We start from the raw sequence: 13,525 nt of genomic DNA, 5'->3' as shown, positions 1-13,525 counted from the left end.
CCTTTGCCTTTAATACAATGAAATAATTTTTAACTTGGCTTTATCCAACATTCAGATTTCTTTTCTGGAAATGTATGCAATTCAGCAAATTTTTGATTAGATGATTCCTTATTTGCATATTCAAAAATATGATTTTCAGAAAACGTAGACAATAATTGCCTTAATAAGTAATCAGCTGGTGATGTTTCATGGTGATATGTATTAGGTACATTTTCTCCCCTTAAAAAAATCAGAGTGCATGCGCTTCCGCAGACTTCTGTGCCGTCAGAGATGAGGATTATAGTAGGCATTTAGTGTTGAAGGACATTTCACCAGGATAATAGTTGTCACTAGTATCAGCGGTTGTCGTATCACAGCTCTTTTCGTACATGGCGTACAATGGAGCATCACAAATGTAGAGAAATATACAAAACTCCACTGTTGAATGAATATTCTGGCCAGATAAGTAAGTGCAACAGGTAGCAATGCTGTGCAGGCCTGCAGGTCTAACAGCAGAGCCTCAGGTCATGTTCCATCGACCCACAGCTCATCTTTGTATAGGAAAGTGTCTTGTGCAATCTCAGCAAAGTGATTTATGAGACCTCTCTGGCACTCAGCTGCATATCCCAACCACAATCCTCTCCAGTGACAGAAGAAACCACACAAAGAAAAATTACCTTGAGGGGAAAAAAAAGGCCTTTATTTTGGTCATGACAAACACATTTGGCTTGTTAAGGCAAAAACGGGTATATAACAGTCAAAAAAGATTGAGAAAATAAAATGCAAACAAATAAAAGTAGTATTTTTTACAGACAGATGAATATTTCATTGTAATTTATTTGTCTAAAATGGATATCTAACTTTTGAAAAATAAGTGGGCTGAGCCGAGGTTGATTAATGCTACATGGTATTAGGAGAGAAAACGCTTTAACCACACACCTCTGTCTTCCACTATTGCACAACCCTACCTTGAATTTCCTCTGAGAGTTGAAAAACTAAACACAAGCATATTGTCTGGCAGCCTGTCAGCAGCCTAACACCAATGAAAGGATTAAATAAAAAGCTCTGCTGGGCTTCAGTTGTCATCTGGAAACAAAACATCACGTCATTTAGTGCCTCTGTCAGACAGCAAGTCTGTAGCGAGGTCTGTCTGATTCTCTCTGAAGTTCAGCAGGTTAGCTTGGTAGCTGCAGTGCAATGTTGAGTAACAAATTGAAATTGTCAAACATGTAAATGTAACTATTATTTGTAGCTGTAATCCCACTTGATGTTCTTCCTTTTTCCTGGAAAATCTGAAAAATCTCCACCCACCACAGGCAGTATTCAAGAGGCTTATTGGTTTGGTGATAATTTCATCTTCACTTCCTGAAGTCATAAGAGTTTTCCCAGCTTATTCTGAAAAAGCACTTTACCATGACAGCGTGATATTGTTTTCTCAGCAGTGAAAAACATCACAGAAACACTCCATACTGCATGAATGCTAATGTTGCTCTGTGTCTGCTGCATGCTGTATGTAACATGTCAATCAGAGTTGGGTTTGCACTTGCAATGACAAAATTAAAGTGCACAATAGAGAAGCTGAAATCTCACCAGAATGGATAAATCAGTATAAATATGTACCTGCCTGACACTCAGCTCCATAACCATTACACTGATTCTTTTTATATCGCCTTCTAGGTGTTCGACTTCACAGCTCATAGCAAGCGGGAAAGGCTTGTACCTGAAACTCAAACTGCACTGCAAAAAAAAAAAAAAGGTACAAAATCATGTTGCTGCGTGGTTCCTTCTGGCCAAACCCCATCCCACCAACTAGCGGAGCTGCAGCAAACAATAAGCAGGTCTAAATTAAAATGTACCAGAGTCTCAGCCCAATGGAGGCCTCAACCAAACACAGTACAAAACGTGGTACGCCCTCACCACACTCTAGTTACTTAAGCGAAATACTCTTTTGTCACAAACTGCCAATGTCAATGTTTGCCAATTAACAAATTGGTCGTCGCATAAATAATAAATTAGAAAGCTGTTCTTCGATGATATCCAATCCTGTTTTGACATATTTCAGTAACATTAAAACGATTGCATATAGCTTAGGTCCGTATAAAAGCAAATGCCCAACATTATTGCTAATGCACTAAGAAATAAACAGTTACAGTAGAATAAGCCTCAAAATGTGCAACAAGCTGCATCTTAGCGTTTAATATCCATATGAAGTACTCTCAGACCATCTACTCTGATTCAGTTCATTACATTCAACTTTAAGCTGAATTCTTATGCGATATATACACAATATACTGTATAAAAAAAAACATCTCTTGGCAAGTCTGCAGTGTTTACCTCAAAAACAATGTTATACACTCCTGCAGCTGATTCCACAGCTCTCTCCGCAACACAGTAATGGAATGACAAGAATCTTTTTTTGGTCACGATCAGCAAAACAACAACTCCATTTTGGGTGGTGCACACAAGCTTCTCATATCATCCCAAACAGCATCAAGACCATTTACTTTCCTATAGTGATGTGATCAGGCTGAATGACATCAATGCATCTAGGCTAAAACTGGGAATAGATTTGGTTAAAAAGTAAATGTTAAATTTAGCTGTCTTTCCTCAGCATATTATCAAATTGCTAAGCCTTTTTTTTTTATATATATATAATTGTATTTTCTATTAAACATGAAGTACTTTGCGCAGACCTCTTCAGGATTTTATATTTTTACTTCACAAGGGAGCTCATGTATTCCACTATAAGCATCATACACTCTCTTTACTGCAACCCGTCCTACATCCTTCTCCACAGGGACAGAGGGGTGTCGGTCCGCATCAGTTCTCGGTGGTCTTCACTTGAACGGAAGACAGGCTCTTCCCCATACTGTGGAAGAGTGGTGTCACGAACACGTCTGTCAGACTCCTCCACACTACCTGGACTGATGGTAAGAGCATCATGATGGACTGGACCATCGGCATCACCAACCTGGAAGGACGAGGTCAAAAGGTCACATCATTTCAGAAAGTACGATAAATGATTCATTAGGTTATTATTTTTTAGATCTTGCTTAAACATTGAGTTGAATAGGTGCTGAAAAGGTTATTTTCTTGAGTATAAAAGCAGCTTAGGTGGGTTCAGTTTTCAGCTCCATGGTGGTGCTGATTGAGACAATTAATTTAAATCTGCGATCTTTAAATCCACATCAACTCTCTGTATTACGATGTCTATACAAACTATGGCTCAAAACAGTTTCAAAAAGTGTCTTGTCTTTCCTCCATTTTCATCCTGGAGACATAACTGAACATCTGCAGGATCTGTAGTTCAGCATGTGTGTCCATACTACCAAAATGTCTTAAAACACCTAAAAATTTAGATACAACCTGCTATAAATAAACTTATTAATAAAAAGGCCCATGCAAAAACCCATTTTTCAGTCAGCCAGTGGGTTTTACTGGATATGAGGTTTTGACAAATATTTGGCATATTTTCTATAAATTTAAAGTAATGTCTGGTATTTGTCATCTTATCAGCTAGTTATTTTCTTATTTGTAAGGTGGTTTATATCTCTGTTCTACTGTAAAAAAAAACTACATTATACTCCCGCAGCTTGTGACCTTCGCTCCAGAACATTACGTAAAAAATTAAAAGGTTTGTTGTGAAAGTCGTGTTCTCCTTTGAAGCAGCACCCCTCTGTGTGATCTCCCTTCCTGACATTCCACATGTATTGACCAGCTCAGCGCCACCACTCAGTCCTCTATTGATGAATACCTGCGGTGACTTCCTCCTTCACACAGTGGGAATCACCCAGAGCTTGCGACCTCACCTCGGTGAAAGGTCAATGCGAGAGTAACTCCGCAGCTCTCTATCTGCATCTGAAGAATGTCCCACTCTGGTCTGCAAATTGTTGCTACAATGCCAGCTCTCTGGCAAAGGGCATGGTGCGTTCTTTTTTTCTTCCCCCTCTACTACCAGTCAAACTCAACATTCCTCCCAAGTTTCCACAGAGCGCTGACTTCATGGCATAATACGTCGTTTCATCAAGTGTTAATACACTGACCCTTTGGGTTGTGGTTGGGAACATATGCATGCACTGCATTATTTGCTCAGAAAAACCTGGAGGCACCTGGTTTAAGTTGATGCAGGCATGTATAGCCGACATGAGCATGACATAATAATCCAAATAAAAGTGTAAAAACAAAACGCTGACATGTTTTTATGTCATACTATGTGTGACGTTAACTTTAAATATAACTTCTGTCAATGTTTGTCTAAAGAGCCAGAAGAAACACGCTGGCAAGTAGCAGTGGCCCCTTAAGGAAAAGTCACATAATGTTTCTGTAATGTTCCCATGGGGATTCAAACTGTATTTTTGTTACTTAACACAGGGTTTTAGGTATATATATATCTCTATATATAGATATATATATATATTGTACTTTACTAGTATGATAAAGTTTGTTGTATTACTATAATAGGTCATATTGGAAGTTATAAAGTATTTAAAGCACCAAGTGTATGTTTTCTAATGCTTTTGTATCACCACAATACATGTTTTGGGACTTTTAATATCTTTGGAGCACTTACAATGAGTTTACTGGTTATCCTCTCCAAGGTGTAGAATATTTATGTCTCATGTTTGTGAGCTATTGCTTGAAAAAAAGAAACCCATCTTGGGTGGGCAATATTTGGCACCTTGCCGGATAAGTCAGTGCTAAAGACAGCACCAAACAGAAACCTGCAGGTTGAGAGGAACTTCTTCCTACCAGATGTGGATGCAGCTGAGCAACCCGAAGACCATACCGAGGATCAAAGCCAGGGGCACGGCCAGCACCGTGGTCAGCAGGCGGTAAATGATGAATTTGACCAGTTCAAACGCGGCGTGGCTTCCTATCCACACTCTGTCGAAGCTGTGCGTCGAGATGGGCTCCGCGATGACATCTTCAAAACCGACCTGTCAGATGGCACAAGTCAGGGGCGCACAGTGAGCTTTAAGAATAATCAGCACTGACAGGAAAGTTTCTGGAGGTGATGGATTGATGTGCAAGGCAGCAACTTCCATGTATTCACGCACAGATGACCGATCTCCCACTTTATCACACGAAAACAATGAGGTTACATTAGTTAATAGCTGTAGATAACTCAACCTGACAGGCGCTACCTTGAGAAGTTTCATTTTCAAAGAGTGATTCCGCACAGTGTACAGACTTTACCTTCAAGTGCGCGTTGACATCGTTTGGATCTCGGTCCGGCACCGCTGAATACACCTTCCCCTTCTTCGACAGAATGGGCTCTATCGATCTGTTGAACTCGTCCTCGTCCATAATTATGCTCGTGTCCGATTTCTCGTTCTCTAGACCCATGTTGTGCTGTGAGACAGGCGAGACGGTGCAGGGAGATCAGATGGTGACGGGCGCGCTCTGCGCTGTTTGCCGGACTGAGCGGCACCCCGCCCCGTATGGAAAGCAGCGCGGCGTGGGGCCGAGGAGACACAACAAAGCTCAAAGTCACTTCCCCACACCGCTTAACGAGTTCAGTGATGAGTGATACGACTGTGCAGCTCTCCGGCCTCCAGTCAGGAGCTGTGGAGACCCGGGGAGTCCTCAGGGTTTCATTCCAGCAGAACACACCAATCATCAGCCATGTGATTAGGCGTGATCAGTACAGCAGAACCTGCAGGCAGTTTTCCTTCATTTCACAGTTTAGGGAGAAATCTTTTTAAAAAAAGTTTCTAGTTATGTGAGGACACTTATTTTTCTAACAAATAATGATGTTTTGGAAAGTGTAACCACCTGCATGTTTGAGTTATGGAGCAGAAAACATCACTTAACGATTTCCCCCAGGCTTTTTTTTTGCTTTGGAGAGAAAAACCCACGTGTTTATTTTCCCCAACACTTCTACCTGTTGAGTTGATTTACCACAAATTTTCCTTTTTTCGTCTGTGTGGATTTATCGCTCTCCGACGCTCCGAACACACCAGCCAACATTGTTAGAATAACTGCAGGTCCTCAAATGTCTAGCAGGAACCACAACAGGAAGATCTTTTCTCTATGCAGCTGGTGTTTCACATGGGGAGCCATCTTGATCTGACCCCATCCCTCAGCGACATGTTTTTTTATGCTCCTCATTTATGTCCCACTGATTAAACATGTGATATTGGGGTCGGCTTTTCTCGAAACCTGTGTGTGTATTATGTGTGAGCAGGCTTGTATATCTCTGAAAACGAGACAATGTAGCCTACTGTATAGCATGTGAATGTAGGCCTGTGTGTGCACGCATAGTGTGCATACATTGTGTGTGTGTGTGTGTGTGTGTGTGTGTGTGCATACATCACGTCACATCTATCAACATTTTTTACTTAATATCATTGTGACATCAAGCCTGAAGAGTTTATGTTGCATAAACTACAATAAATAAACTAAAATACAGTTCTTGTCTTACAGAAATAATTTCCTGACAGCAACAAGGACTGAATTTACCTCTGAAAACATTTGCCAAAGTACAGCACGGGCAAGTTTTAAAACCTCTATGCTGCTATGACAAAAAAAGAAAAGAATTCTTGACTAAATATACCACAAGTAATACGCATGATGTTTAATTTAGCCACATCAAACAAAAGGAAATGTTTGGCTTCTTTGAACTGGGAATGTTAGGCTACAAGCTAAACTAACTGGCTCGATTACATTTCTCATGAGCTTGAATGCTGCATTATGTCAGCTTCCTCCTCTGACTTAATTTCTTTCTTTAATAACCATATAAGTCAGAAAAACGGCAGACTTTTGGTTTGAATTCAACTCTTCGAGTAAAATGTCTTTGCTCCAAAGCAGCTGCAAAGGTCTGTCTTACTATAAGGCCGACCTGCCTTCAGTCCTCTGCACTTTGCATCTCATTTGTTGGTGCGGTGGGTCCAGCACCCTGCACATCACTCTGTAAACAACCACCTCTTTTGTTTAGATGCCAGGGCCCGAGCATAACACACGGAGCCAAAAACAAAAAACAAAACAGCAGACCAGGACGGTGAGTGACAGCAAAGCAGAAACACAGCAGCCAAAACTGAGGGATGCTGGGTATTCAGAGCGATCAGGGCAATTCCTGACCCGAACACGTCGACAATACAACGCCACAATACTCCTGGATTAACGCACAGTGGACCATTCTGACAGACAAGCATTCAGTGAGGGGAGACCTGGCTGGCCGGCCCGAGGGTCGGGTGGGGAGAGAGGACAGTGTTGACATGAGTGTGTATGAGAGTGTGAAAGAGAGAAGCAAGAGGAAGTGAATGCCTTTGGTTTGTGTTACAGTTTGGATACAAACTGTGTGACAAGGTTACAATGATTTTAACCAGTGGTAGAGCTCAAGAAGAAGTCTAAAGGTTTGACAAGGTATTTCAACAGATACTAGCAAGATGTACATGAAATCTGTTCCCAAGATAACTGATCATTCTGGTGACCTCCCGACATTTAGCTCAAGTCAAAAATGTCCCTTATCAACACTTAAGTCCATGTCCACGGTCCTTAAAGGATGTCTAGGTGGGACTCTGATGTTCTGATGTTCAGAATCTCTCTTTTAGTCTAATATTACAGTCCAATTTGCATCTGTTACTCTGTCAACCTCACTTGTGTCTTACACTATAATGCAATACAGTATTGTGGCAGGTGTCCATGATGTCCACACGTAGAGCAGACAATTCACAATTCACACGCATCACACTCAAAAGAATCCATCTTGTTTCTGTCACTGTCAGTTAGTACTTTTACTTTTGATATTTTAGTACATTTACCTGATCCATCCATCCATTATCTATACCACTTATCTGTCAGGGTCGCAGGGGGAGCTGGAGCCAATCCAAGCTGACTTCAGGCGAGAGGCAGGGTACACCCTGGACTGGCCGGGGAGAACATGCAAACTAAACACAGAAAGACCCCGAGTTCAAACCTGGATTCGAACCTGGAACCTTCTTGCTGTGAGGCAACAACATTTACCTGATAATATAATATAATATAGATTGTATTTTTACTTTGTGGTATTTGTATTACTACTTACTTATGTACAGGATCTGAGTATTTCTTCCACCACTGGCCTCTCCTGAACAAGCTTCATTCTCACAGGCCAAGTTGCCAATCTGATGTATCCTTGGTTGCAACAAGCAGATCTTCAGAGATTTTAATGCAAAAATCCTTAATCAAAAGCAGGCAGGTGCAGATAATAATCCAAAAAGCAGGTTCAGGCACAATAACCACAGGAGCTAACCACAAAGAACAAAGGATCAGGGCAAGTATATGAGGGGAAGGCTAATGAAATGAAGACAGGTTAATCAAACAAGGAACAGGTACAGACAATCACAAGGGTGGGAAAACACACAAGTGAGGTAATCAAGATGAGTCTATAAAATGAAATAGGACACTATGACGGTACAAGATCACAAAATATAACCAGGGATATGAGAACCAAATTATCCATCCATTGCCTGTAAGGCTTATGCTTCAGGGTCACATGGGGGCCGGAGCCAATCCCAGCTGACATTGGGCGGAGTACACCCTGGACTGGTCGCCAGTCAATCACAGGCTGGCACATAGAAAACCATTCACACTCACATTCACACCTACGGGGAATTTAGAGTCACCAATTAACCTAACCTGCATGTCTTTTGACTGTGGGAGGATGTTGTAGTACCTGGAGAAAACCCACGCAAGCATGGGTAGAACATGCAAACTCCACAAAGAAAGGCCCCAGATTCACACCGCATATCTACTGGCCAGAGTCGAAACTGGAACCTTCTTTCTGTGAGGAAACAGTGCTAAACACCACGTCGCCATTCTGCCCAGAACCAAACGACTCGAAAATGTCCTCAGAATAATAATCAAAACACCAACAGAGGCGGATCATGACAACTTTAGATGTTGCAAAAAGTGTCTGGGAACACACAAGACAATGCAAGAATGCAGAATGACATCTGCTATTGGCCCTCAAAAGCCCACTGTCTGCTTTTCTGTATTTTGATTCCAGAGAGAGAGATTGGACAGTAAGAAGTCTAGACTGACCACTGAACATTTGTCAGTAGGAAAACTTGGCATTGATTAGTAAAGAAAAGATCACTTCTCTATGTCACTCACAGCCTGTTAACTTCATTTTGTACCCAATTTTGCTTTAGTTGATCTCAGTTTGAGGTGCAGTATTTGTACTTGCGTGTTGAATGAAGTGTTAAATGGTGCTGCAGCTCCTCTACAGGCATCAGTGGCTGGCCTTGCTCTGGCCTGCGAGCCTCTCGGGCCTGCAGGTTAATATTTAATTAATTCACCAAACAGCAACATTCCAGTACATCCCGGCCAGCTTTCCCTTGAGGTCCTGCATCTTCATGCCGAGCAGCGTGGAAAGTTTCCTCTGATTTCACGGGGAACAAATGCATATTTGTCCAGGAGTTTCCAGAGGGAACAATGATATCAGTGCACCCTCAGCGCACAGGGATTTCCTGTTACACCCAAAGGACCCCTCATGTCAGTGGTCTGAAACACACATCACCTTACGGACAGTGAGGGGAAGGGTGTGTTTGTGCTTTTACTTGTGTGAATATTATATGCACTTGTCCATGTGTGCATGTGTGTGCATGGATGTAAGTATATATACTGCATGTATGTGTGCATGTGTGTGTAGATGTATGTGTGCATGTGTGTGTACTTTCTACCAGTTAAAAAGAAACACCCCAACTTTCCTTCACTCCTCGTGTCCTGTTTTTGTTTTCCAACGCTCAAATTTATGTGATTAAGTGTTCTGACTTAATCTCAGATTTCATCATACAATAGTTTCACAGAAATGAAGAACAGCCCAAAGTAGAATACAGCAGATCACATCTACAAAACTTGTTAACCTACGACACATTTTTAAGATGAAATGTTGTCTAGAGCATTTTTTTTGTAGAAAGTCAACTTAAATCATTTGCATCGTGATAATTTTGTCGACAATAAATCATGGATTTGGGTCAGATTTGAGTCAAACCAGACGTGTGTGTGAAACCATATGATAAATGAGACCCAGACCACCGTAAATATAAACCTAAAATTTCCACCACTGTGAAAAATGAATATACAGTGTGTCAGTTCATATTTATATAGACAGTTTTTTTTCTGTCTGACAGAGGAGCAAAGCTTGCAAATACAGATAAAAACATATAAGAGCAGAGGTTGTGTGATGGTCTGTGTATAAATACGTGTGTGTGTTTGTGTGCAGGTCTATATTTGTGTGGGAGCACACACATGTGGTATATATATGTTCTGTAGTATATTTATCTTTATCCATGTAGTGTTTGTATGAGGTTGTCTGTTTAATGTAAATTCTGCCACGATTCTGTTTTTGAGTACCTGCAGGATGGTATGCATGTGCTCTCTGTGTATTTATTTTTGTCAGTTCTGGCTTGTGCAGGCTCTTCTGGGCTGATAAATGGACAGGAACGTCTGTTTTACAGTCCTGTACCCTGAGAGTCACACGTTCTATCCCATCTGAAGTGATAGTTTTTAGTTCTCTGTGGTTAAAAGCATCAGATCAGCCCCTGAAATGTTTTGAGGTTCTTGGGCATGAGGAGTGAACCAGCCTGGCGTCTGGTGTACCCAACGGCCATTTTCTCTCTGATGCGAGTGACTCATTCAAAATTCTTTCCAGTAACAATGAATATTGTTTTCTGGCACAGAGCAGCAAAGAATTGGGACTACTAAATAAAGAAAATGACCGAAGATTAATCAAACCAAGGCTGCATATGCGTCAGTCTGCCACAGAGAGAGGTATCATTTAAATGGAAATAAGACTTCTAACTTAAATTTAGAGAAATAAATGTATGCAGAAAAAAGCTGAAATACCGTAATGACTTCACTGACATGCAGACAATACGAGGCTGGTGCCTTAACGTTCAATAAAGAAACAGATACTTTACAGCAGTATCACTTTCCGTCTACTTGTGGCTCCTGTTTTTCCTGGCAAGACAACAAGTAATGACTAAAAACGTAAACCTGGCAAGTTGAGTCTCCTCGTTAAGGCCAAGATTATTGTCCTCACCATCACAGTTCACAGTCAGAAATGAAGCGAGTCCACACCCTTCATCACCCCGGGCAAGGTAACCTGAGAAAAGAGGACGCTCATCTTTCTTGAGACAGATAAATACTGAATGTGTAAGAAAATAACATTTCAAATGAGAAGAATTTACGAGAGGTTGAATGAGCCTTGATATATCATTTTAAAATATCTACACTGGTGTTATTTTGTCATATTGTATTAGTCAAAAGCACAGCATCACAGAGTATCTTCATAGAAAACGACTGGAGCTTCGGGAACAGTGACTTCTTGCTGCTCCAGGTGCTTACATCGCTTCCTTTCTGGGCCAAATTCTGCCTCAGCAGCTGCTAATTGTGACTGAAGGACTGTTTATGAGGCATAAGCAGAAATTCATGAAGCATACGAGGTTCAATGCGAATCATATTTCACAAGTTATAATGTGACCCTGCTGCATGTGCATGTTGAAATGTGACTGAGTTGCTAAATAAAATCCAGACACTGATCATTTCCTCACAGCGCAACAAGAACAAGAGTATTATGGCCAATCTTGGTAAACTACAATGAAAGTTATAAAGATTTAAGTTTGAACTTTGGGACACTATTCAGTCAGTGAATACGCTTTAACATGTGCACGGTAATGTCTTTGGTCTTCTGCTGACTGTTCAGCAACAGACAGATATTCATCATAACCTCGTAAATGCAAAACAGGTTTTACGTTCATGTTAAATGAAAATGTAGATCCATGAAATATTTATAACCGCTTGTCAACATCACCTTCACACAGCACGCAAAAACTGTACACTGTCAGATTCAAACTAGATGTACACGTAGCATTTATACTGTTGTCTCTGCATCTCTCTTCCTGCTTAGCCTTTAGATGTGGTGGATGGATGTTGAGATGAGAGGGGGGAGAAGAGGGATGTCAGTGTTGGAGGGAGGAATGTCCTGACAGGCCCCGGCATACTGAGGCACTGACTGTCACATTTGTTCCAGGCAGTGGAAAAATTTCACAACAAGTTTGAAAGCCCCTCAAACCATTTTCCAAAATAGCCCAGATCTGTCTCGCAATATGTTGGATGCCATCTGTAAACTTTGTCAGCGTCACCTGTCCCTGTGCTCCTCATCTCCCAGCTGTGAATGCTCCTCTGGGATTTTTACACGGTCAAGGACAGCACAGGCTTCTTTTGGCATTTGACATCTTTTGTCAAACTGTGAAAACAGATTATGAGTTGTAACATGGAGCAGTGAGTGCTTCAAAGAGTCTTTGTGCATTGGGACACCTTGTTGTGTATCCTCATTTATAATCATTTATGTAATAAACAAACTTGAATGCATGTTCCCACAGGAGTCAGCTGAGAGCAGCACCTTCTGAGGCAGGTGGTGGGTTTTAGGACTTGCTTAAGGATATTTGGAAAAAGATAGAAGACATAGTGGGGGTCCAGTGACGAATGGGGTAGACATGGACACACAGAATATTTGTTTTGCTTTACCAAAATGAGGGTCATGTTATTATAGTTATTATACTTATTATAGTGTACTCTTACATCCCAGAAGCCAACGCTACTGTATCAGCTGCTTCCACACAGGCTCTTCATCAGTTGCTACTGTGACATCATTTCCTCTTGTTTAGTAGGAAGGGAGCAGGCCCCATCTGCTTCCATGACAAATACAAATGAAACATCAGAAAAGCTGATGGGAGCAGTTTTATGTTTCATTATATCCTGATAAGCCTGCATGTGTGTCATCATGTGTCTCTGAGTGTGTTCACGTGCATTTTTTTTTTTGCAACGGTTTAAAGAGAGCACAATTTCTCCTAAGCCAGGGACTGCGAGCTTTACCCTAGAGTGACATTTTCACACGGGTTTCTCCTTGGACCCAAGGCCTTTCTCCTTGTGAGTCTGGTATGTTTGTTGAAGCTGTTGGCAAACTCAGGCGCAGCCCAGAAAAGCCTCGGGACCAACTCAAACCTGTCACGTGTCTTCAATACGGCAGGTGATACTTTGATGAGACTTATTACTGCCATTTCACCTTCATAGTGTGCTGTACTGACTGCACACACAAAATGTCTGGTGAAAACCACTTTGTCAAACAAGAGCAGCTCATTTGCAGATGCTGCTACAAAATGACACGTGACAGAACTGAGTGTCAATGCATTTCATCTTAAGAGCATTAACATGTTAATGTGCATATGTAATGTGCATATATGTGGCTTTCATATTAAAAAAAGAAAACGTTATGTGCTCCAAAAGACTGCATAAAGTAAACACGGGTCCAATCTAGATTATTTGGACCAAGTATGCAAATGCAATATGTCTCACCTTATTAAATCAATAGCAGAGTGGGACAGCGTCGCTTTGTTTTGGCCTGTAAACTGGAAGTCAAAGGAATAAAACAGATCTTATACAGGGGCTTGATGTTTGCCTTCCTTCATGTCCACCACTGTTTTACCATCTAGAAGATGCACTTCTCAGTTAGTTTGCCAGTTTCCTAATGATTGTAACAATATGCTGGGGAGCGTTGGAA

The 13,525-nt window shown here is 41.2% G+C and overlaps 1 protein-coding gene across 1 annotated transcript; it reads right to left on the bottom strand.

Moving 5' to 3' along the window:
* Positions 1-2,683: 2,683 nt before the first annotated feature.
* Positions 2,684-5,338, bottom strand: cav2 (caveolin 2). The gene is made up of 3 exons (XM_070831367.1): positions 5,176-5,338; positions 4,729-4,916; positions 2,684-2,950 (listed from the first exon to the last, which is right to left on the bottom strand). The coding sequence occupies exons 1-3, from the start codon at positions 5,323-5,325 to the stop codon at positions 2,800-2,802; spliced, it is 489 nt and encodes a 162-aa protein (XP_070687468.1). The 5' UTR covers positions 5,326-5,338; the 3' UTR covers positions 2,684-2,799.
* Between the last annotated feature and the right edge of the window lie 8,187 nt (positions 5,339-13,525).

This window comes from Pempheris klunzingeri, chromosome 5, assembly GCF_042242105.1.
Source record: "Pempheris klunzingeri isolate RE-2024b chromosome 5, fPemKlu1.hap1, whole genome shotgun sequence".
NCBI classification, from domain to species: domain Eukaryota; kingdom Metazoa; phylum Chordata; class Actinopteri; order Acropomatiformes; family Pempheridae; genus Pempheris; species Pempheris klunzingeri.
Note: the sequence above shows the minus strand (reverse complement) of the source record. Positions and strands in the feature narration are given on the sequence as shown.